Source organism: Camellia sinensis, chromosome 12, assembly GCF_055761805.1.
Source record: "Camellia sinensis isolate YWXY chromosome 12, ASM5576180v1, whole genome shotgun sequence".
Classification (NCBI taxonomy): Eukaryota; Viridiplantae; Streptophyta; class Magnoliopsida; order Ericales; family Theaceae; genus Camellia; species Camellia sinensis.
The window spans coordinates 83,875,710-83,900,899 of record NC_138972.1 but is presented as its reverse complement, the minus strand read 5'-3'; the positions used below and the strand labels follow the sequence as shown (position 1 = coordinate 83,900,899).

General features: G+C 36.9%; 2 protein-coding genes across 2 annotated transcripts; both read right to left on the bottom strand.

Annotated features, from left to right (window-relative positions):
• Window positions 1-3,919: 3,919 nt before the first annotated feature.
• On the bottom strand, window positions 3,920-5,859 carry LOC145803703 (uncharacterized). Its single transcript, XM_082897020.1, has 2 exons — window positions 5,692-5,859; window positions 3,920-4,753 (listed from the first exon to the last, which is right to left on the bottom strand). Exons 1-2 carry the CDS (start codon window positions 5,857-5,859, stop codon window positions 3,920-3,922), a joined length of 1,002 nt encoding a protein of 333 aa, XP_082753146.1.
• A 3,051-nt stretch (window positions 5,860-8,910) lies between these two features.
• Window positions 8,911-10,183, bottom strand: LOC114277270 (NDR1/HIN1-like protein 3). The gene has a single exon (XM_028219154.2). The coding sequence runs from the start codon at window positions 9,998-10,000 to the stop codon at window positions 9,314-9,316; it is 687 nt and encodes a 228-aa protein (XP_028074955.2). The 5' UTR covers window positions 10,001-10,183; the 3' UTR covers window positions 8,911-9,313.
• Between the last annotated feature and the right edge of the window lie 15,007 nt (window positions 10,184-25,190).

Below are 25,190 nucleotides of genomic sequence, written 5' to 3'. Positions count from 1 at the left end.
CCGTCCAAAGACCTTCTAGCCGACATCCCCGATGTTGTCATAGTTCAATCTTCACCATCACAATCCCAACTAAAGGCCAAGCCAAAAGGGTGAAGAAAGCCAAAGCCAAGGCAACAGTGACTCAGATCGACTCTGAGGACACTTTCCCTATATCCAAGCTAGCCGAGGTTTAGAAATGCCCCTCTGCCGCCAAGAAGAGGCCTGTTGAGGCTGACCCCTCCAAAACCACTGAGTCAAAGAAGCCGAGGTCGGACTTTACAGCCACCTCAGGTTCTCTTAAACCTGATGACCCCTAGGCCCCCTCTATCATGATTGAGGACAAGCCAGTCAGAGCCAGTGATAGCGCTACTGATATTGAGGTCGGCGTTGCCCTCTCCACTGCGTTGCTCCTTCCCAATGACCTCAACCGTATGGCTGAGGTTAACAAATATGAAAATTTCGCTCTTATGGTGTAGCACTCTGTACTGGTAAATTCCTAACACTTGGTACTCTCCATTCTTTGTTTTCATACTAAAAAAGTTTACTACATTTGTTCATTCCACTTTTTCTAAGTGATCTAGCACGTCCACTCCTTTGCGATGCAGGCTAACGACATGAAGAAGGAGTTGGTCCACAAGACCAAGGAAGATACTGGCTTGCTTAAGTCTTTAAATAATGCCAAGGCCAAAATGAAATCCTTGCTAGATCAGGCCAAAGCAGCTAAACAAGCCCAAGATCAAGCCGAGGAAAGGGCAGGTACTGCAGAGGCTGTTGTTGAGATTCTCAAAGCCGAAATAAAAGAGGCTGAAGCAAAAATTGCCGAAGCCCAAGCAGAGCTTCGAAGTGCCCTGGCCACAAAAGAAGCCGAAATCAAAGCGGCAGACGAGAAAGCTTATGCCAAAAGAGCAGCCGTTGTCCGCAAGTAGTACAAGAAACAAGTCAGACAGGCATGCAACAAGGGTTACACCCTTGGTTGGATGGCTACTCTGAAGGAATTGGCTGTCCTCGAGGACTCTCCCCTTAGAGATGAAGGCTAACTTGTGGTGCCATTCCCGCCTGCTTTAAGCCAATCTGAGGCTAAGACTGGGGGAAAAGAAGGAGAAGAAACAGATGAAGCAGAAGAAGGAGACGAAGAGGCCGAAGTGGAAGTCGACGCTGAAGGTTCTACTGTGGCCAAGTCCCTAACTCTGAATGAGCAAGTCCTGGACTTGACTCAGGATGAGGAGGACGAGGTCCAAAAGACCACTTCTGAAGCCAAGGTCGAGATTTCCAGTAAGAGCCTAGATGACACACTGCGTGACATTGATGCCGAAGTAGAGGCCGATAAGAGTGTAACACCACCAGCCGATGAAGCCAATCTTAGTACTTAGAATATTTCTGTTTTTCCTTGTATTCTTTGTTTCTATTTTTCCTTCTTACCTTTGGACAGCTGCAATACTTTGTTTGAACAATGTTAGCTCTACATTTGGCCGATGTGCCCTTTTTTTTTATCTAAACAAGTAATCCTTCTACAGACTGAAGTGCCTTTTTTTTTCTTTTTTTTTTTCTTTTGAATGCAATTATAATTTCTTCTTTCAAGTGTTTGTATGTTTGTATGCTTTACTGCTTTCATACTTAGAATATTTTGTATGTCTTCAGTTTATTTATTAAGCTGTATAGTCTCCTCGGAGTAAAGTACCTCAGACATAACTTTCAATTTGTTCATCTCGACCTTGGCTTAACACTTGAAAACATTGTAAAAATATTTTCACAAGTGTTGTTTAAAACTTTCCACTTTACTTATTGTCTTTTGTCAAGACTTCAGTCTTCTATACATTTTAAGTTTGGCAACCTGGTAATCTCGGCAAATACGTGTGTACTTCCTTCAAATTGATCTCGGCTTAACTTTAACTTGTAAATTTTTCTATAAAATTTCAACAAGTCCCAAGTACTTTAAACTATTACTTATTACTTTTTAGCTCCTTGCCCCCTAATGTGAACTTAAGTTTCACTTACGTTCACATTAAGCATGTTCCTATGATCTTATTGCCGAAGTTAGATTCAAACAAAGGCTAGCCAATGTTCTAAAGCTTGTTCCTCTGTTAATTTTATTGAAAGGCACTTAGTTCCAATCTAAGTTTGATTCTGCCGGCATGGCAAATCTAGGTTAACCCAATTTCGTTCAACTACATTATATGCAAGTATAATTTCAACTCTGCCATATAATGAGTTTAAGTTATTCGTTATGTTTCAATCAGAAACATCGCTAACTTAGTTCAACTCTATTATATGCAAGTATAATTTAACTCTGCCATATAAAAAGTCTAAGTTATTCATCATGTTTCAATCAGAAACATCGCCATAGGTCTTTTTCAGCCCAATCACACAATTTCAATTCCACCAAATTAAAACTTTATTTAATACCTCGACTAATAAAATTATAACATAAACAAAAAAATCTAATGATAGAAAAACTGCAAATTGTAAGTGTTCTAGGGTCTTGGCAACTCTTTGCCATCACTGTCCTCAAGCCGATATGCACCATTGCCGGCGATAAGATGATTATATAAGGTCCCTTCTAATTTGGGCCAAGCTTGCCTTCTCTGGGATTCTTCTTGTTGCCGACAGCCTTCCTTAGCACAAGGTCCCCAACTTTGAATTCTCTTGGGTTAACCTTCTTGTTGTAAGCCCTAGAAAGTTGTTGCTGGTATGCCCCCAGCCGAATTGCTGTTCTCTCCATTTTTTCTTCCAACAGGTCCAGATCTCGGGCCAAGAATGCCTCATTAATCCCATTCTCTACTCCTTGGGTTCTGATCCCTGGGATGCCGACTTCTAGTAGGATAACTACTTCAGTGCCATAGGCCATGGCAAATGGAGATTCCCAAGTCAATCTTCTCGGCGTAGTCCGATATGCCCAGAGCACATTGGGCAACTTATCCACCCACTTTCCCTTTGCTGTTTCCAGCCTCTTCTTGATCCCATCCAGGATTGTTTTATTGGATGCTTCTGCATGACCATTACTCTGAGAGAAGTTTAGAGTAGAGTAATAGTTCTTAATTTTATACTTTGCACAGAAGCTCTTGATTAGCTTATTGTCAAACTGTGTGTCATTGTCTGCTATGATTGCCCTCAGAATCCCAAATCTGGTGATAATGTTCCTCCATACGAAGTTCTTTACATCAATATCTCGAATTTTCGCAAGGGGTTCAGCTTTCTACCCATTTTTCTATGATTGCCCTCAGAATCCCAAATCTGGTGATAATGTTCCTCCATATGAAATTCTTTACATCAATATCTCGAATTTTCGCAAGGGGTTCAGCTTTCTACCCATTTTGTAAAATAATCTATTGCTACTAGCAGAAACCTCCTTTGTCCAGTTGCTTGAGGTAATTGTCCAACAAAATCCATGCCCCACTAGGCAAATGGCCAAGGGCTGGACACTGGGTTTAAATCTGCTGCTGGTTGATGTATCAAAGATATAAACCTCTGACACTTCTCACACTTTCTAACATAACCTTCAGCATTTTTCTGCATATAGGGCCACCAATACTCCTGAGTAATGGCCCTATGAACGAGTGACTTACCCCCTACGTGGCTTCCGCATACCCCTTCGTGTATTTCATGCAGGAAGTCTTCAACTTGTGAAGGATGCACACATCTTAAAAGGGGACCAGAAAAAGACCTCCTGTAGAAATGTCCTTCTACTGTCAGACTAAACCTCGCTGACTTCAGTCTAATCTTGTGTGCTTCTTTGTGATCATCTGGCAAATTCTCACCTCTAAGGAACACTACTATCGCATTCATCCAACTCGGTCCCTATCTCCACACACATTGCTTCATACTCTGTGTTCAGTGGTTCTACACTTGGGCCTAACAAATAGTCAACCATTATTGTCCTTGCCTCTCCTAATTTTATTGCACTAACCAGGTTAGCCAAGGCATCAACATGGTTGTTGTCATCTCAGCTAACTTGCTGTAGTCGGTAATCCTGGAATAAGGCTATCAGTCTGACAACCTCTTTTACATAGGCCATCATTCTTTCATCCCGGGCAGCGTATTCACTTGTTGCCTGGTTGACGATAAGCTTGGAGTCACAGAAGACCACCACATCGTCGACTTTCATTGTTTTTGCTTCGTTGTTTGAGCCTTTAAACCCCAAACAAATAAATTGTTCCAGCATCCGCCTATCAGGCGATACTAGCACTACTCTTGCCCCTGCTCTCTGCCGATTTGAACTCCCATCAACAAACAAGTGGAAGGAGTTGCCGACGTAAATATCGCAGGGCCTAAGTTTCTCTTCTTTCTTCTGTTCTGCTATCCACTGCTGGGTTTCTTCCTGCTTACATGGACATCCTAGACCGCGACTCAACGAAACCCGATATGGGATGGCGCCAGGTGTGAACTTGGCCACTAAGTCGGCCAAAACTTGGCCTTTGATTGCTGTTCTGGGTTTGAATTTCAGGTGGTATTGGCCCAACACCACTGCCCATCTGGCTATCCTGTCTGTCAGATCTCCTTGCTGTAACAGGGATTTCAAAGGATGCTCAGTTAATACCACAATCTTGTGGGCCTGAAAGTAATGATTTAGTTTCTTGGAAGCCATTACTAAGGCCAGTGTCAGTTTTTCCAAGGGTAAGTATCTAGTCTCTGCATCCGCTAAGGTTTTTTTCACGTAGTATACGGCTCTTTGTTCTCCATTCTCTTTTCTGATTACCACTGCACTCACTGTATGCTCTGAAATAGCCAAGTATAGGAACCGCTCCTCTCCAGGTACTGGATTTTGAGAGAACTGGAGCTGTGGTCAGGTATTTCTTTAAGTCGTCTAAGGCGACTTCACACTCTTCTGTCCACAAGAAATCTGTGGCCTTCTTCACTAAACTAAAAAAAGGTTTACATTTGTCAGAACTTTTACTTATGAACCTATTCAGGGTTGCGACCCTTCCAGTTAACATCTGCACTTGTTTTGCCGATGTTAGGCTCTTCAAGTCTAAGATTGCCTTAATCTGATCTGGGCTTGCCTCAAAGCCCCTTCTAGTAACCAAGTATCCTAGGAACTTTCCAGACCCAACTTCAAATGCGCACTTCGATGCATTGAGTTGGAGCCGAAATGTCCTCAAGATATCAAAAACTACTCTCAGGTCGGCCAAATAATCCTGAGGCTCTTTGGTCTTCACGACCATGTTATCAATGTATACCTCCACAGTTTTGCCAATTAGATGTCTGAACATCTTAGTCACCAACCTCTAGTAGGTTGCTCCTGCATTTTTCAACCTGAAAGGCATCACTCTGTAGCAATACAACCTTTTTGGGGTGATAAATGCAGTATTCTCCTCATCAGGGGTACATAACTATCTGATGGTACCCCCTGTAAGCGTCCAGGAAGCTCATATTTCTATGCCCTAAAGTGGCATTTACCAATTGGTCAATCTTGGGGAGTAGGAAACTGTCCTTAGGACAAGCCTTATTCAAACTGGTGAAGTCCACGCAGACCCTCCACTTTCCATTCTTCTTCTTCACAACAACTGTGTTTGATTACCATGTTGGCTAATTTACCTCTCGAATGGCTTTGGCCTCTAGCAATTTATCCTCCTCCTCTTCTACTGCCTCAACATGCATCAAGGTCGGCCTTCTAGCTCGTTGAATGACAGGTTTAGCCGACCTGTCTACATTCAGTCGATGGCAAGTGACCTCGGGGTCGATGCCAGGCATCTCGTACGATGTCCAGGCAAACACCTCAATGTTTGCTCGCAAAAACACCTCTAACTCATTTTCTTCCTCCTCGGTCAAGCCTGAGTCGAGAAGAAAAAAGCACTCTTCATCCCCTTGCTGGACCAGGATCTTTGTTAGGGCTTCTTCGCTTTTGTCGGCCAGTTCCTTGCCGACGTCATCCAAGACCTCCATGTCCTCGTCCTCAATTTCTGCTGATTTTGCTTCTCACACGTTGCAGGTGGATTTCATTGCTGCCATGGAGCAATTCTTTACCTACACCTGATCCCTTCTGACCTCCTCAATTCCATGTTCTGTTGAGAACCACAATAGCTAGTATAGTGTTGAGGGAATGGCCCCCATTGAATACAGCCACAGCCTTCCCAAGATAACATTGTAAGCGGAGGGGGTGTCAATTATTGTGAACTCTATATTTACCTTCTTAGTGCCAGCCTACACCTCCAAACTTATTGCTCCCGGGGGCCACGTCGATGTTCCGTTGAACCCAACCATTGGACCACTAGATTGCTCCAGATCATCTTGGTGAAGGCCAAACTCCTTGTAACATCTGACATACATGATGTCACAAGAGCTGTCCTGGTCAATTAGAATGCGCTTTACCTAGAATTCTCCAACCTTGAGAGATATTACTAGAGCATCATTATGTGGATGCTACACCATCTCTAGGTCGTCTTCAGTAAAGGACACCATTGGTCCCTGGCACTCGTTTGCCCCTGGTCTTTTCTGTCGAACCTGATACATATGTTGTAAGTGTTTCACCTTCTGAGTCTCCCCACATATCTCATTCTCATTGACCTTAGAGTGAATCACATTGATCACTCGAGGACCGCCTGCTTGCAGTTGTAGTGCTGGTGGAGGTGGTGCTGCTGGTGCTTGAGGCAATCTTGCTTGTTCTTCTCTTGTCATGGCCTTATCTACTAGATCCCTTAAATGACCTTGTCTTACCAAATCTTCCAGATGTGCCTTTAGGGCTCTTTACCCCTGAGTCAGATGTCCATCCTCATTGTGGAGGCACAACGTTTCCCCAGATTTCTTCTCATAAATTCGCCAGGAATCTTCCCTGGTGCTTTATAATAGGGCTGATTCCGAATTCTTTCCAGGACTTTGTAAACTGGAATTCGGAATACGGTAGTGACTGCATGTGCAGCTCTTAGTCCTGTCTCTTGCTTGTTGTATCTAGTATTACCTCAGCCTCGTTTCGGCGAGCCATTTCTCTTCTCTTGTTTAGATGCCTTTGTCCCTAGCGTATCTTCCTCAGCTCTCGCATACTTCTCTATTCTGGCGATAAGTTCCTCCATACTTTTTGGCAATGTCTTTGCTAGTGATTTTTGAAACAGACAGTCATCGTTTAGGCCGTTCTTAAAAGACACGACCATCACCCCTTGGTTGCACCCTAGTATTCGATTGAACACCTCATAATACCTTTTGGCATAAGCCCTGAGACTTTCATCATGGCCAATTCTCAAAGCCATCAGGGAGTCCACCGTCAACGGCTATAGTTTGGTTGTCACAAACCTGGCCACGAACATCTCGGCCAGGCCTTCCCAACTTTTCATAGTTCCTTTCGGCAACTTGTGAAACCAGTCTGATGCGATTTTCCAAAAGGATGAGGGGAACACCTTGCAGAGCAACGGCTCATTCCCAGTGTACAGTGCCATTGAGTTCAGATACAAGCTGACGTTAGGGTCTGACTTACCGTCATATATGTAGAATCTCGGCATGTGAAACCTTTTTGGGGCTTCAAATTTGTCTAATTCTACTGAAAATGACATTCTCGGCTTAACCGGAGAGGTTACCTCGGCATCTTGTCGCTTCCTCTAGAGGTAATCCCTTAAATCCTCCTTGGTCCGTCCAGGAGCTTGGCTATCAACAGATTTCAGTCTTTTTGGTGCGCTACTCCTGGTGTCGTTATAAGTCTTTTTGGACCTCCCTCCATTAGTCGTGTCGAAACAAAAAGCTCATTTCCTTGAACATGCCGATGTTCTTTGGTGTAAGCTTCTTTGGTACGACGTGTCCTCTGAGACTCTCCTTTTATCGACTCTCCCCGCCCGACCTCCCATGAAGACCGGTGAGAATGTTCCTTTGTCACGCTGAGGGACTGCAGGACCTGTTTTCTGCCCCCTTTTCTGGGCATCGTTCTTGGCCGTTGGAATCAGCGTGTCTTGTAACGGAAACGGTGGCTACATGACGTTATTCTGCATCATGAAACTGATGACCGATTGCAGGTCTTCTAATTTGTTCGCCACTCCCTTCATCTCGTCGTCCCTTCGTAGGCACCTATATTTCCATACTTGGAGGTCATTCTCGTTATAATATTCGCCTCGGTCTGCCTTATTTGGTACGTCTCCCTTCTGGCCGACGTCTTTCTCTCCGAGATTCTTATCCTGAGTTTCTTCATTGCAGTTATCATCCTCTACGTTAGGGTCAATATATTTACCACTCCCAGTAGGGATGTCGTCTCCAATCTTCTCTTTTCTATCTATTGTTGGCAATCTATTCTCCTTTTTTTCCCACAGATGGTGCAAAATTGTGGGTGTTAATTTCTGATCACACTGCCAAACAAGTACCCAGCTGGAGACTGCCAAACAAGTACCCAGTTGGAGAACATCGGCAGAATAGATCTCCTCCAAAAAACCGGCCACAGAAAGATAAGACTCCGGCGGTGGTTCGTCCACCCGGAGGCACTCCGACGATCAAGTCAATACTCAGTTATCTCTCAAAGATAGCAATTAGTACTCAACTCACCAGTCAGAATACAAAAAGCGTACTTTATATCCACGAGAATGCCTTACTTTTATAGCTAGTACTGACTTGATCCCCGTAGAAGCCTAGTTTCAATGGATTCTGGCTCAATGCTTATCCTAGACTCTCAAATATATAAAGATAAACTTTCTAGGAGCCTTATCCTTATCCAGACTGAGGTCCTCCCCTACTCTAGGACTCTTAACCCTTATTCGTTCATCTCAGATTCTGATATCTCCGCAAATAACCTCGGCCTTACTGAGATCAAATCAGCACCATGACCAGGACATTTCAGTATCACATTGGCCACGTATTGTCATTCACAAGAATATATCCCCACAATTTTTTTTTTCTTTCTTGTTGCTGTCTTAAAATCAACAACTTTGAACGTTATCCCAAATTTTAATTGCATCTTTCAAAACCAATGACATCAAACACCTCACATTTCCACAAAAACTATTCATAATAAAATGGAGAAAAATATAAAGTAAATGCCATTATTTATTTACGTCAGTATATATATCAAAAAAAATACAATGATCTAATCATCACCTCACCCCTGTGAAACTATAGCATAACCACCTAAATCCCATATCAATAAACAAAACAAATGTATAAAATATAAAAAAAAATTCTAAATTCATAAAACTAAATACAATCCTCTCATATAGATTGAGTTCTACTAAATGTGTAGATCTCACTCAACCTGAGAAAATTGTATCCGTTTCTATGACCTAGAACAATGAAAAGATACATATCACCTATAGAATCAACAGATACTCAATGGCATAAAATAAAAATAAAAAAATAATAGAAGAATAAGCTCTGCAGATCAGAATAAGAACAATCGTGCCCATCGATGAGAAATCGATCTTCCAAACCCACACTACCAATCGATTCCACACCTAACAGTCTCAAAGCTGCCAGAGACACTCCCATTAGACGCCAATGGAACCTTCAAGTCACACTCAATCTTCGGCTTAAACTTAGGAGTCTTAACACTCCTCAACTTAAACCTAACCGTAAGATAAAGCTTCATATCAATACTATAAGATCCCGAACTCTTCTCTGAATCATACTTTGCAATCTCTGAATTCAAACTCACTATGTTGTGGCTCTTAAACACAAACCCAAGTTCAGTAGTATTCTTATGTCCCTGATAAAACGGAGTCAGAGATTCGGCGGCGAAGCGCTGGTCCTCGTAATAAACACGGGCGTCGAGGCGGTCGTAGTAGATGCCGATGTGTTTGTTAGGGTTGCGGATGGTGAGATTGAGAGAGAGGTCGTAGTAGAGGGTGTTGGTGGTGGTGTTTAGGTCGAATTGTGTTAGGGTTGCGTCGGTGACGTGGAATTTGACTTTGTTGGGTCGGAAGACGAGCCAGGAGACGAGGACGACGATGCCGGCGACGAAAATGAGAGTGATGAGGATTTTGAAGATGAGGGCGAAGAGGCAGCCGCAGCAGCCGCAGCCGCCGTGGCTGCGGCCGGGGCGGTGGGAGGTTTTGGAGGGGGGTGGGATTGAGGGGCCGTAGTAGGCTCCGTTTAGTTGTGGTTGTTTGGTGTTATCAGCCATGGTTTTGGAGAAAAAAAAATGAGAGAAAATGAGAGAAAATGAGAGAGATGGGTTTTGGGGATGGTGTAGGAGGTAGAATGGAAGTGATATATGTTAATATTGATATGTGGTGGATATATATAGAGTAATAATGTGTGTTGTGTCTGAATAATGGGGATATGATAGGAGGCGTTTGGTTTATTCGTTGATGGAAATAGGATTACGGCACTTCGTGTGCGCGTGAATAAGATATTCATTTGTGGAATAACGCGGTTGCTTATGTGTGAAGAAGGAGGTTGGCTGGTATCTTCTGAAAGCCCACAAATTCTATAAGAAAATTTGGCACAATATTAGGGTGAGCTCCACATCGATGTTACATGTAGGACCCCCAAGTGAGTTTTGAATAGAATATTGAAGGTTTTTTTAAATTTTTTAATTTTTTATTATCGATCAATTTCTTAGGGTCACAACATATAGGAGTTTTAAAAATTATTATTTTTATCACTAAAAGTGAAAATTTGTGATAAAAGATATTTAAGAGTCAATTTCTATCGATGTGAGGATACTATCGTGCTAAAAAGTCAAAAACAATTTTCACTACTAAAGAAAGGGCCTTTTGAGTCGGTTTTTTGAGTCGGCAAATTTTACCGTCGCAAAAGGTAGCCTTTTTGAGACGGCACAGAGTTACCGACTCAAATACCAAACCTTTAACGTCGGCACCGTTGGCCGACACAAAAAATTAATATTTGATAGGATTATTTGAGTCGGTTGAATTTACCGACGCAAAAGATAGACCTTTTGAGTCAGCATAGACCTTTTGAGTCAGCATAGACCTTTTGCGTCGGCAAATTTGTGCCGACGCAAAAAATTAGACCTTTTTGTGTCGGCAACTGATGCCGTAGCAAAAAAAAAAATTTATAGCCAAGATATATATATTTACTTGATTATATTTAATAAATATATTTATTTATACATATATTTTTATATTAATATTGAGTGTATATACTATAAATAATATATATCTCGTTTAATATTTGAAAGAGGTATGGTGGTGAAGTGGATTTAGTGCGGGGACCTCAGGTCAAATTGTCCAAATGGTGTGTGTTCAAAACTTGGGAGCCGAGAAAATTATGAGTTAAATTTTTTAAAATATTTAACCACTTTTTGAGTCGGCAATCTACCGTCTCAAAAAATTAAAACCTTTTGCGTCGGCAGATTGTCGACTCAAAAACTTTTTGCGACCCCACCATTTTCGTCCCTTGAGTTGCCGTCGAAACGCCGTCGCAAAAAGTTTTTGCGTCGGCAAATACGCTATTTGCGACGGCACGCTGCCGACTCAAAAGCCCTGTTTTCTAGTAGTGTTTAGTGAAAAAATTTTGAAAATATCACTAGTAAATAAACTTTTAGAGAAAAAATAATTTGATTTCAAAATGATTTATTTTTTGAGACAAAAAATTTGGTCATAAAAAAATAATAATTCATCACTAATATTCAATTTTCGTTGCTAAAAATATAATAATAACACTTTTCGCAACAAAAATATTTAGGTAGCGTTTGGTAGAGTTTTGTAAATGTGATTTGAGAATATGAGTTATATTTTGAGTTTGTGTGTTGTGGAATTATGATTTGAGTGTAGAAAATTTGTTTGGTAAAGAGTTTTGAAAATAGTTTTGGAAAAGAGGTTTGATTTGAGTGGGGAATTATTGATGTGACATTTGATATGTGATACAAAAATTTACAACTCATAACTAAATATACAATTCAAAATTATTTTAAAGCACATAAAAAATTTAAAAATTTTCAGAAAATATTTGTCCCGATTATGTAAATCAATTGCAAAAAAAAAAAAAAAAAAAAAAAAAAAAAAAAAAAAAAAAAATCTGGAAATCAGCCGGACATCCGGGTGGACATCCGGGTGGTCTACCGGGTGGTCATCCGGGTGGTCTACCGGGTGGTCATCCGGTGGACAGAAAACACGCCTGTGTGCGTAGAGTTCTCTGCAGAGAGTGTAGAAAATTGATTTGAAAACGTAACCAAACATGATGCTCCAAAACACACGTAGAAAATTGATTTGGGAATACAAACAAACAGAGCCTTAGTCTTTAAAAAATAATTTTGTCTCAAAATTTTGATCTTTAAAATTTTAATTTTTTGTAGTGGCCCGTGTGTATGTCCGATCTATATGGAAGGGGGCGTTTCGCATAGATGTTAATCAAGTTATACGTAAGCTTACCCGAATATCCGGTGATAAAAAAAAAAATTCATGAAATGACCCACAACAACAAAACTATTCACACTAGTCATTTTGAAAATCTGAAACATCTGAAAATCTGGAACAACTTTTGGGTAAAAGTCCTTATTATTCGGAAAATTATTGATTAGCCCTATAATACCATAATTTATCAACAATATGCATCACCCACCTCGCTTTTAGGGTAAAATTCAAGACACAATTTCAAGGTCCATAACATTTTCTATTGTTTATATGGCATTTCTCTATTTAATGAGAAATTGCAAAAAGAGTTACTCATTGTTTCTAACTAACTAACATGGTGGATCAATATTAGAATTCACTATTACAGCTACACTGTTAATTGAGAGTATCACATGGATAATCTGAAACCACTCAATAATTATTTGATATCCTTCAAAAAAAAATAAAAAACATAAAAAAATAAAAATAATTATTTGATACTTCCATATTACCATATTGCATTGTTTGTATGAAAAGAGTGTCAATATATCTCAGTTATAAAGTTTTTTAGCACATAATTAATTTAAAACATTACGTAAATAATAGTATAACAATGCTAGAGGGTCACAATTTTTGTGGCCACAATGGCTCAAAACTGTCAAAACGACGTCGCTGTGGCCACAAAAATTGTGGTAAAACGACGTCGTTTTGACAGTTTTGAGCCATTGTAACCACAAAAATTGTGACCCTCAAATATTTTCCATAATCGTAATAAAACTTCCTATGTTTTCCGTCTATTGACTTCGGACACGGTACCAGATCTTTCACATTCAGAAGGTGATGTTTAGTTATTACCTGGATGGTTTTCTGTTCCTTCTCTATGAGCAATTCCATTTACACGTTTTGTATTTATTGGTTTAATTAATTTATTATTTTTATATTGGTACTTTGAAAGACAGATAACGAACAATAATTAATATGGAGCAATCTTCCAAGTACATTCAATATTTTTTATTTTATTTTTTTTAGAGTTTGAGATCCATGTTTACGACTTTGACTCCTTTGATTACAAGGTAGATTAACAAAAATTATTTTATACTTTTTTATTATCATTATTATTATTTTTGATTCAAATGTTCAATGTTGGGGTCGTCATTGATGCGAAATATTTTATTTAATAATAAAATATTAAATGAGATGGGTAAATTTATGCATATAACTATCAGATGTATATTGGCAACAATAACAAATGTTAATAATGATTTAATATTACTGTTATATTGAAGCTTTTATCCTTGGTGTGATGGCAAAAGAAAAGAGAAACAATAAGATGTCGTTTGGTAATACTTACGTTTTCAATTTTCTGTTTATATTTATAAAAATTTAAAAAATTCAAATAAAAACTTATTTGGTAAAATTTTTGATTTACAAAAAATGTGTTTCCATTTTGAGTTTTTAGTTTTTTTTTTTTTACCACCCAACACTAGCCACCACCCGCCACCATTTTCCACCACCGTCTTCCGCCACCACCACCCACCACCAGCTACCACCCACCTGCCACCCACTCGCCACCACCACCCACCCCTCGCCACCACCACCACCACCACCCACCTGCCATCCACCCGCCACCACCCACCACCCGTCACTACCATCCACCGCCCGCCACCACCACCCGCCACCTACTTGCCACCACCACTTACCACCCACCTGCCACCACCCACCACCACCACCACCACCACCACCATCACCTACCACCCACCCGCCACCCACCTGCCACCACCACCCACCACTACCACCACCCACTCGCTACCACCGACCGCCCGCCACCGTCACCCACCCATCCAGCAGCACCACCACCCGCCACCCACTTGCCGCCACCACCCGCCACGCGCCACCACCGCCACCACCACCACCACCCACTCGCTACCACCCGCCACCCGCCACCGTCACCCACCCACCCATCACCCATCCGCCACCACCCACCGCCACCACGCACCAACCGCCACCACCACCCATTCGCTACCACCCACCACCCGCCACCGTCACCCACCCACCACCATCCGTCATCCACCTGCCACCACCACCCACTCGTTATCACCCACCACTAGCCACCGTCACCCACCCACCCATCACTACCACCTGCCACCACCACTCGCCATCCGCCACCCACCTGCCACCACCACCCACCACCCGCCACCACTGCCACCACCACCACCCACTCGCTACCACCTGCCACCATCACCCACCCACCCACCACCACCACCCGTCCGCCACCAGCTACCCACCACCCACCGTCACCACTTTCCACCACCGTCTTCTGCCGCCACTTGCCACCACTTGCCATTTCTTATTCTTTTTTATATTTTTAAATTTTTTTAAATATTTTGTCAATTACCAAACACGTTTGTAGTTTATGTTTTTCTAAAAATAAACAAAAAATAAACAAAAATCAGTTTATAAAATTTTTGTAATATAAACTGAAAACGTAAACGTTACCAAACACACCCTAAGAATTGTTTTGAATATGATTTATAAATTGACACTTTTATTTATAATGAAAATACGTGAAAAAATATGTCAATAATATGACTAAAATAAATTAATACGATGCTTATTTATATGTCCAAAAAGGCTTAAGTTGTTTGGGGTGTTTTAAATAAGTGTATTTTTTTTTTTACTAAAAAGTTGAGAAAAAAAATATGGATGTTTGAGTTAATTTTTTAACTTTTTATGAAAAAATGTGTATTAAAATATTGTATAAATAAGTGTATAGGAGAAGATAATTAATGAATCCGTACAGTTGGACAGTGCCTCAGCTGAAAAGGATATGGGAAAAGATTGCCTATTTTTTGGCCTTTGATTGGACGGTGTTGTTCGGCTCGTGGGGGCCCACCACGGGTCTCGTTTTTCTAATCGGAACCGTACAATGTGTAGAACTCCTCGAGTACTATATTCTTATTAAAAATCACGTTCATTGAATATCGATAGCTATCTGATCGTGTTTTTTTTTTTCACATGTTAATTATAACACCATCTATTTTTTATACAAAACTGATTTGATCATGTAGTTAGTGATATCCGATAGACATGATTTTTTACAGGCATATAGTACTCGACGAGTTCTACATATTGACGGTTCCGATTAGAAAAAAGGGACCCGTGGTGGGCCTCCATGGGCCCAACTTTACCATCCAATTTAATGAAAATACACATGTAATATTTTATTTTTTTCCTTTCACTCCTATAATTTCAGGTCTGTACATAGGCTGCCGTGAAGTTGATTGGTATTTAATATTATGTATATTGATTTTTTTATATTTTTTTGGTGAATAGTAATAATTTTTTAACTTTTTTGATGACTTTTTGATTTTTTAACTTTTTTTTTAGTTGCCAAACCAGCCCTAAGGCCTCATTTGGGAGCATGTTTTTTTAGTAACTTTTTGATTTTTTAACTAAAATGTGATATAAAAAAAACTAGTATGTTTGGGATGATTTTTTGACTTTTTACGAAAAGATGTTCAAAAAGTAAAGAGAAAAGACTTTGACTTTTTTATATAAGTCGTTGACTTTTTAATTTTTTTAATAATTTTTTAACTTTTTAATTAAAAAAAAGTCACTTGTCAAATTAGAAATATTCAAAAAAAAAAAAAAAAAAAATTGTGTCAGAAATTTGGTGGAGATTTGTTCAATATTGCTTGCAGAATAAATTTAAATCTCTAATTGATAATGATGAATAAAAAATCTTGATTTATAGTCTTATTACGGAGAAATTTTGAAGACATTCTAGAACTTGTGTAATTAGAACAGGTCTCTAACGAGTGAAGTGGTTAGGTATTTAGGGCTAGCCACCTACAGAGATTGGCTTTTCAAAGTTTTTTAAAATTAAAAAAAATTTAAAATCATGTAATTACCATGTGGTTAGGTATGTAGGGCTAGCCACCTACAGAGATTGGCTTTTCAGAGTTTTTTAAAATTAAAAAATTTAAAATCATGTAATTACCAAAACTTGAGATCCAGTCTGGTCATTCTTATACTCTCTTCGGTTCATGAATTTGACTAAAATATTTTATTTATATTTTACATATGAGGACATTTCTATCGGACTGGTGGGCCAGGAAAGACTCGACTCTGGCGACCTTACAAACAGACATTACAACTGGACTTTGTTGGGTTTGACTCTAACGACCTTACAAACAAACTTTACTAAACTTGACTCTGGTTGCAAATGGATTATACTAAACTTGACTCTAGCGACATTGCAAATGGACCTTACTAGGCTTGATTCTAACGATCTTACAAATGGACTTTGCTAGGCTTAACTTTGGTTACCTTGCAAACGGACCTTGCAAATAAACTTTGCTAGGTTTGACTCTGACGACCTTGTAAACGGCCTTACAAGGCTTAACTTTGACGATCTCGCAAATGGAATTTGCCAGACTTAACTTTGGCGACCTTGCAAACGGACCTTGCTAGGCTTCACAAGTTGGACCAAGCAAATGGTGCTTGGATATCGACCGAATAAACGGAACTTGGATGTCGACCTTGCAAACAGCATGTAAGTGTTAGTCGAATAAATAATGTATGATGTTAATTGTGCAAAAAGACATGCTAAGTTCTTGACCGGGTTGGAAGGTTATGCTAAGTCTTTGACTGATATGTTTAGCTTGACAAAAGTTTGCCGAGCAAGGTTAGCACGGTGTAGTGTTTTGCTTGGCATTTTTACTTGGAGCTAGTAAGGTTCAACCTCTAAGCTGTTGCGTAATTGACATGCAACTGGGCTAGTGGTTTGTTTAGCTCGGTTGTCGGCCTAGGAGTTAAGCTGTTTCACTTGAATTTAAGTGATAAGGATGTTAATGGATAAGCCTTAACTTTTGAGAAGATCACTCCTAATAGGATTCTACAAAGAGGAATTAGAGTCCTATTAGAATTTTATCATGTAGAATACATAAAAGTTTAGAGTTAACCTAAGAGAGATAACGCATCTTTAGTTTACAGAATTTACAGAGCTTTTCTCATATAGATCTTGAGAACTAAGTATTAGAGAGATTTCCCTACCACCAAGGATCCTCTAGAGTGAAATTTTTCTAAAATTTCCTAGAGTGCTACATTGTGTGGTTGAGATTTACTGACAAGTCACATCAGAAAAATTGATGTAACTTGTCAGTAAATTTCAACCATACAATGTAGCACTCTAGGAAACTTTAGGAAAAAATCACTCTAGAGGATCCTTGCTCTTTACCGACACACACCTGCTGGATAGCACATCGAAGTTGCTTTGCAAGAGGAACACCATCATTTATAGGATTTCTAGTTTGATTACAAGCAGTACACATGTAAGATATTTTTCGTGCTCGTATAACATACATTTTTTTTCTCTTTTTAAATCCCTATCAAAATTCATGAATAAAACATAACATTAATGAATTAATCCGGTTCACACTGTTAGAAATGCCCCCTTTGAGTCAGTCTAACGTTCCTCCTGGGGCTTGTTTGTTTGGGCCGTCATAGTCCAATTATAATTGTTTTCAGTCCAAACTTTAATTTTAAGGCCAAATACAATAGTTAATAGAGCAGAAATTGATATTCAAGTCAATTTAAAGAGTCTCATTCGACATGAAAATTTATTTGGCCCAAACTTATTTCTACTATTGGTTGTTACTATTGGACCATCAAAGCCCAAACACCGAACTATCATCTTAAAACATTCATAACTTCCTCAATTCTTTTTTTTTTTTTTTTTTTAATTTATTTATTATTATTTACTTTGCAATCTTAATAAAATCAATATAAAAAAACATCACTTGTTATAATTTATTGTTTCAATAAAAAAATCTTGCCCTAATAATCTTAAGATTATGAGTTCAAGTCTTGGAACAATCATTGTATATATTTTACTCAAGGTTAGGCGTGCAATACTTAATCTTTCCTCTCCCAAACACATATTAATGTATACTTAATTGTGAGTTATCTTTTTATAGCTTAATGTAAATTTGCTAATGAGGAAAATACACATTAAATCCTGAAATAAAATATAATTTTTTTTCTCATAATACACCTAAATCACTTAAATGTAGTCTTCACATTCAACTCTCTTCATCATCTTCCACAAATTTCAATTATCAATATAAAAAAAAAAAAAAAAATTCTCACGGAGTAAACCTTTTCCTCTATTTCTGAAATTAAAATCAAAACTATTATTGAGGCTAAGTTTGGCAATCCTAAAAAAAGTAAAAAGTTAAAAAGTTATTCAAAAAGTTAAAAAGTTATCACTATTTACTAAAAGTTAAAAATTACGGCTGCACAACTCTCAATCCTAATTTTCATCTACACACTAATTTATATAATTTTTTAATACACATTTTTCTATAAAAAATCAAAAAATTAACCCAAATATTCATATTTTTTTTCTCAATTTTTTAGTCCAAAAAGATAAAAAGACACTCCAAACAACCCCTGAATCAGATTTTTAAAATTATACTAAACAGAGAATGCGAGAGTGACAGAGTAGTCATATATATGTATATATAGATACAATGCTCCAATCAAGTTTTCCTCTTTCTTTTTTTTAACCTATTCCTAAAACCCTTTTTTTTTTTTTTGGGGAGGGGGGGGGGGGGGGTCAAAATTGCAGGAATAAATTATTTAGAACAAAACTGAATCACTTTCTAAAGAAGGGACAAGCCACACTGGGGGATGAAACTCCCACGTGCTCACCCCACTAGCCTTCAAAGCTTGTCTCGCCAAGCAATGCGCAGCTCCATTGGCTCCTCTTCGGACAAACCTTACGTCAACTGCGGTTAAACTCTGCAATTGGCGTTGAATATCAAGAAGAATTGGCTAAACGGCCGAAAACATAAATTGCCAATTTTTTTTTTTTAAGTTTTGATCTGTTATATTTGAGAAATTTCAATTGTTGTTCTAGAATTCTTGTGTGGCTGAAATTTGTGTTTGGTGATTGTTATTTTATTTGTGTTTGCGTCGTGTAATTTGAAATTTTTGATTTTTTTTTTATTTGATGTATCTTGAAGGGTAATTTAGAAAGGAAAAAATATATATATTTATTGAGAGTAAATTATACCTTAAATAATATAATAGAGTATATTGAAAAATTAGACATATTTAATAATTTTTTGGGTGTAAATAAAGGGGGGAACTATATGCCAGTAGAAGAAAAGAAAAAAAAATTACCAATACATTGTGGTTGCAAGTGTGACTGTGATGGGGTGCAAGTGTCATTTGCACCCGCTCATGTGTTAATAATTTATTTTCCCTTCTTGCATCCCCTCATATGTTGGTAATTTATTTTCCCTTCTTTCACTTTGCATGTAGTTCTCCCTAACACTATATTTAGTTGGGTGATTTGGGAAGAGACTTAGAAAAAGAAAGGGAAAAGATAGATAAAATGTGAATAAAATATATCTATATTTGATATACTTTTTTATTTTCTCTTACCAAATATCTTTCCAAATTATTTCCCAAATCACTCAAACAAACATAGAATTCCCGTTGTTTGATAAAGCCTTTAAACCCCAATAGCTTTTGCAAAGATACCGAGACTGTCCAATTGGATATATACCAGCCCAGTACATATTTTTTGGGCCAATAGCCCAGTTTATGCTCACAATAGTACAGTTCATATAACCTTAATCATAGCCGAGAGGTTGGACAACTTCATGGGAAAGTCACATAATTAGTTTGCTTTTGGTTAAGCCTTCTTTTTCGTGTGTGTGTGTGTGTGTGTGTTTTTTTTTTAATTTTTTAATGTTTTATTTTTTATCATAGCAGAGAGGTTGGACAACTTCATGGGAAAGTCACATAATTAGTTTGCTTTTGGTTAAGCCTTCTTTTTCGTGTGTTTTTTTTTAAGATGGAATTTGAACCATGCAGGTGCTCCACAATAACTCTTAATATTATCACAAATTCCAAGACTCCCACTTGATTATAAAAGAATATTTTGAAAAAATTAATCATGTATAATGGTAAATTTATTAAAAAGAAAGATAAAAGAAAGATGAGATATAAATATTTTGAAATATATTTGAAAATTAAAAAGGAGTTAAATGAAAAAAAAAATCTAATTAGAGTTAAAGGGGTAATTTTCAAAAAATGGGCGGACACGTGCCTTCCTGTACCCTATGTAGCTCCATCCCTATCTCCATCCATGTCTATCGTTCAGCTTACTATTGAAAATATAATTAAACATCTTAATCTAATTTAATCTCTCTCCATTTAGCTTGTCATGAAATCATCGTCCATTTAAGATACAAGAAAGATAAATTTTCGCCCACCAAATTTCCAACCACTCCACTGTGATTGATCTACCCTCTAAAACAAAGCCATTTTTTTCATATATATATATATAATAGTATAGGGTTGTTAGTCTATGGCAACCATCCATTTAATAGTCCAATTGGGAACTGCTTAAAAAACACCTTCTTTTGCCTTTAAAAAAAAAAAGAAAGAAAAGAAAGTTGAAATCGTTTGGCAAGTAAACTTTTTGTTTTTTCTTTTCTTTTCTTTTCTTTCTAGGTTCTTTACTTAAAAAGCTCTATTGAAAACACTTGAAAGCACTTTCATCTTTTTAAATTTTGATTTCTTTTCCGTTTCTTTTATAAGTTAAAAAAAGTTATACTTAAAAGCATTTGACCCATCTAAAACTATTAAATAAATAACACTTTCCAAATTAAGGGAAATTGGTATGCATATTAGCACTGATGTATAATACAGCATATATATATATTGCTATTAACACATTTGTTTGTACTCCCTCTAGAAAAAAGTGATTTGTGGTGGAATCAGAAGTTTTAGTTAGGTGCCAAGGTGTGCCAAAAAAAAAAAAAAAGTTTTTACTACATAACTAATCAAAGACAATTGGTTATATTAGACTACCTTTTACACCATTTTGTTAGTTGACATAATCTAATAAATAGAAAAGCAACTTATATTAATTTCCCATAAGATTTGGAGATAATGCAATTAGTTTCACATTTTGGAATTATTACACCAACTGTCATTTTAATAAGGTTAAAAGGATCAAAAATATGTTGATGGTGTGCAAATATAAAGATAAACAAGGTATGATATTCATTCCAGTGTAAAAGATACGACAATATTATTTTTTTATCCATACGACTAATGAATTTTGATGAAAAATAAGTTAAAGGTCATGTGAGTTAAAACTTTAGAAGAGTCCAATATAATTAAGTCAAATGTGTAGAGTTTATTATATTTTTTTTCAAACTTTACGGAAGGTCAGTGTAATTTATTCTAAATAAAAATATACATACCATTTTTATTTTTAAAAAAAAAAACCAAAAGAAGTAACACATATTTTGCATAAACAAAATTGATGTTATTAACTAGATTATAAAATAATTGGAGATCATCTCATTATATATTGTGAAATCCCGATGAAAAAAGAAATTAATAAATAAATTTCATAAAATTATAAGATCAATCCATTACATGTTTTATAAAAATACATAAAATTAGGGGTATTATTCTAATTTCCAAAACTTGGTGGCCACCCCGGTCCGGTCCCGTTCCACCACTGGGGGGTATCATATACAAGTGGCTTTTTAAATATAAAAGTGTTTATATCATGCTCAATTTAGATAGAATGCTCCTCTAAATCATTTAAATATTTTATTATTATTATTTTTTATGTGACTTTTCATGTAACATGTTGGGCTTTATTATTTTCCAAAATATGAACTTTATATATATACATACACATTATTTATAGCATAAATACAAAATAAATGAAATAAATAAGGTAATAAATGGATGATTCAAAGTCTCGGGTAATGACAATGACTAATTTCTTGAAAGCCCTAGACTTTATAAATAGTTGATTTAAAAGCCGTAAGGAATAATAATGACTAACGATTGAATTATGACTTTTAAATCAACTGTTGATTGATGACTAAATTAAAAGGTATTGAAGAGAATCATCTTTTGTAATAAATAACCACTCTCATTTGGGTATCAAAAACCATAAATATATGATACATGTGTTGGGTGGGATTAAGTGTTAATTAAATTAAAGGAAGATGTATGAGGACCATCGATAGTAGACAATGTAAAAGTTCCCTTTTCCATTACGGCATTATTTAGTAGGTGAGAGGCGGTGGAGGTTTGAAAAGGACTACCACCCCACAAGGCCATGTGAGAAATGAACCCACACCCCCAAACACAGACCAACACTGCCCAATTATTCAACAATCTCACACACATTCTTCTCTACTTCTATATCATGTGATATGTATTACTTAGTGTTCTTTAATTAGTAATTTCTCTAAATTAATTGAGTTAGTTCAGTTGATCATTCTTATACACTTTAATACAAAAAATCAAGAGCTTAATACTTACTAAATGCAAAAATTGATTCTCTATTATTTTAAAATATATATATATAATTGTAAACGGAGAACCATGCACCACAACCACCCAAATGGGCCACCTCTCCTGAAATATATATATATATATATATTTATTTCAATTTTTATGAGGTCAATTATTGCCCATTTCTGTGTGACTCATTCTTTAGCTCGGTTGGCTGGGTCCATTACGTCACCTTCTATGTGGATTGAAGAAATTCTTTCTTTCGTTAATGCTGAGGTTCCTTTGTCCTAGGTTTGGACTTTTCCCATCTAAAAAAAAAAATAGTAATTATTGCCCATTTCTTGTGGCTTTAATTTGTCTCTTCCCTAATATGCAAAACTGAATTCAATACTATCTTTTTGTCGGTCGGACTGAATGAAATTTTGTTTCATTTTATTTTCATGGTTAAACATCAAAGTTTTGATAATAAAAAGAAGAAGGTGCAAATGGTTTTTGTTTCGTTTCAAAAGAGTGAAAATGCAATTCATGGGATTGTATGTTTGTGTACATGCTCTTGAGCTTGCCTACTAGAAGCAAAATTATATTCAGAACTTGAATCTATTAGGTGTTGTTTGTTTGGAGGGATTGGAGGATGGAATAGGATTTATATCTCTTGTTTGGTTTTTCAATTTTGCTCCAGACTAATAGTTCCTTCAGACTATTAGTCCCAAATGTGTTGGATTATTGTGTCCCATGGGGGTGGGACACAAATGGGGAATAAGGGGAAATATGGGATTAGGTGATGAAATGATCATTTTGACCCTCTACTATTTAATTATGTATTATATTTAGTAGAATTTAATAAAATTTAAATGTCTCCATTTAAAAATAAAATAATATTATATAATTTTTATTGATGTTTTTTGTATTTAATTTTTTTTAAATAATTTTTTATAGGTATTTTATTGATGTTTTATTTTAAATTTTTGTTTATATTTTTTTAAATTTCATTATTTAAATTTTAATAAATGTTTTATTTAATTTCATTATTTAATTATTATTATTTTTTAAAATAAATTTATTTAAAATTTTAATTAAAAAATAACATATATTTTTATTGATATTTTATTTCTTTAATTTTTAAAAAATAAATTTACTTAATTGTGTAAAAAATAAAATAAAATAAATTTTTATTTAATCTAGTTAAAAATAATTAAAATATTAAAGATATGTTTAATATTTCTATTACTTAATAAATAATTGAAAATGGTAAAATAGTCATTTGAGCATTTATCATTCTCCATAATATCCCAAACAAATATAAGATTCATATACTATCCAATCAAATAGTCCTTTTCTGTCATCTAATCCCATGACTAAATAAACATGAGATACATATTATATCCAACCAAATAGTTCCATGACTAAGAATACCAAGATTACAATCCGATGGATTTCAGTCCCCTTTTTATCTAGTCCGTCTAAACAAACACACCCTTAGAGTATGTGTGAAGGTAAGGTTTCACATTGCATAAAGAATAAAATAGATAGATCTTAATATACATTAGATGGGCTCTCCACTAATAGGTTTAAGTTTTTAAGCGGGTATGAGTTCTAAATAATATATATTGGGCCTTGATAAGGTATTTGTGGACTCTGAGAATTTTCTCCCTAATGAATTGGGCCAGAGTTATTGTGCGCTTGTAGGCTCCCTAATTCCCTAACAATTGGTATTAGAGCCAATGGCTAGCGATATATGGACGGGCTCTCCTAGAACACCAATGTTGTTGGGCTTGGGCTTGCACGAAGATTCTTGATGGAGTAAGAAAAATCCATGATGACTCTTGATGGTGCAAAGAAAGTTCCTAGTGCATGTGGCAAAGTTGAACCTCGACAAGGTGATGGAGCAAAGAAAATTCCTGATGTACATGGCAAAGTTGGATTATTACAAGTTGACTCTCAATGGAGTATGATGGCTCACAATGGAGTGTATTCAAGTGGCACTGTGACAAGGTAGATGGAGCAAAGAAAATTCCTAATGTATGTGGCAAAGTTGGACCGCAATAAGGTCGCTCTTAATGGAGCATGGTGGCTCACGATGGAGTGTGTGCAGGTGGCCCAAGTTAGACTCAATGTTGAAGAGTTATAGATCAAGATTATAGGGAGTGCGTATGATCTATGATAAACGTGTTGATAATATATCAAACTCTATGGGGAATAAGGTAAAACCCAATGTTTGGTTCATACATGAAGGGAAGATTGTTAGAGCATATGTGAAGGTAGAGTCCTATATCAGATAAAGCATAAAATAAATGGGTCTTAATAAGCAAGGCGAGACCCAATGTTTGGTTCACCAATGATAGGGAGATTGTTAGAGCATGTGTGAAGATAGAGTCCCATATTGGATAAAGAATAAAATAGAGCGGTTTTAATATATATTAGATGGGCTCTCCACTTATAGGTTTAATCTTTTAAGTGGGTATGAGTTTCAAATAATGTATGTTGAGTCGCGATATGATATTTGTGAACTGTGGAATTTTCTTCCTAATAAATTAGACCGGTGTTGTGCACTTGTGGGCTCTCTAATTTCCTAACAGAATCAATAAAAAAAAATAATAATTAGAAATCGAAACTGTAACGTCCTCAAAAAAATACATAAAACTCATCACTTTAAACATGCATTGATATAAAAGA

What these genes read in the sequence shown, in the direction of transcription:
- LOC145803703 (XM_082897020.1), bottom strand. Translation starts at nt 5,859, where the DNA reads ATGGAGGTCTTGGATGACGTCGGCAAGGAACTGGCCGACAAAAGCGAA. An exon ending in TTTTGCGAGCAAACATTGAG is followed by an intron (nt 4,754 to 5,691) that starts GTGTTTGCCTGG and finishes ACCTGACCACAG; the next exon opens with CTCCAGTTCTCTCAAAATCC.
- LOC114277270 (XM_028219154.2), bottom strand. Translation starts at nt 10,000, where the DNA reads ATGGCTGATAACACCAAACAACCACAACTAAACGGAGCCTACTACGGC.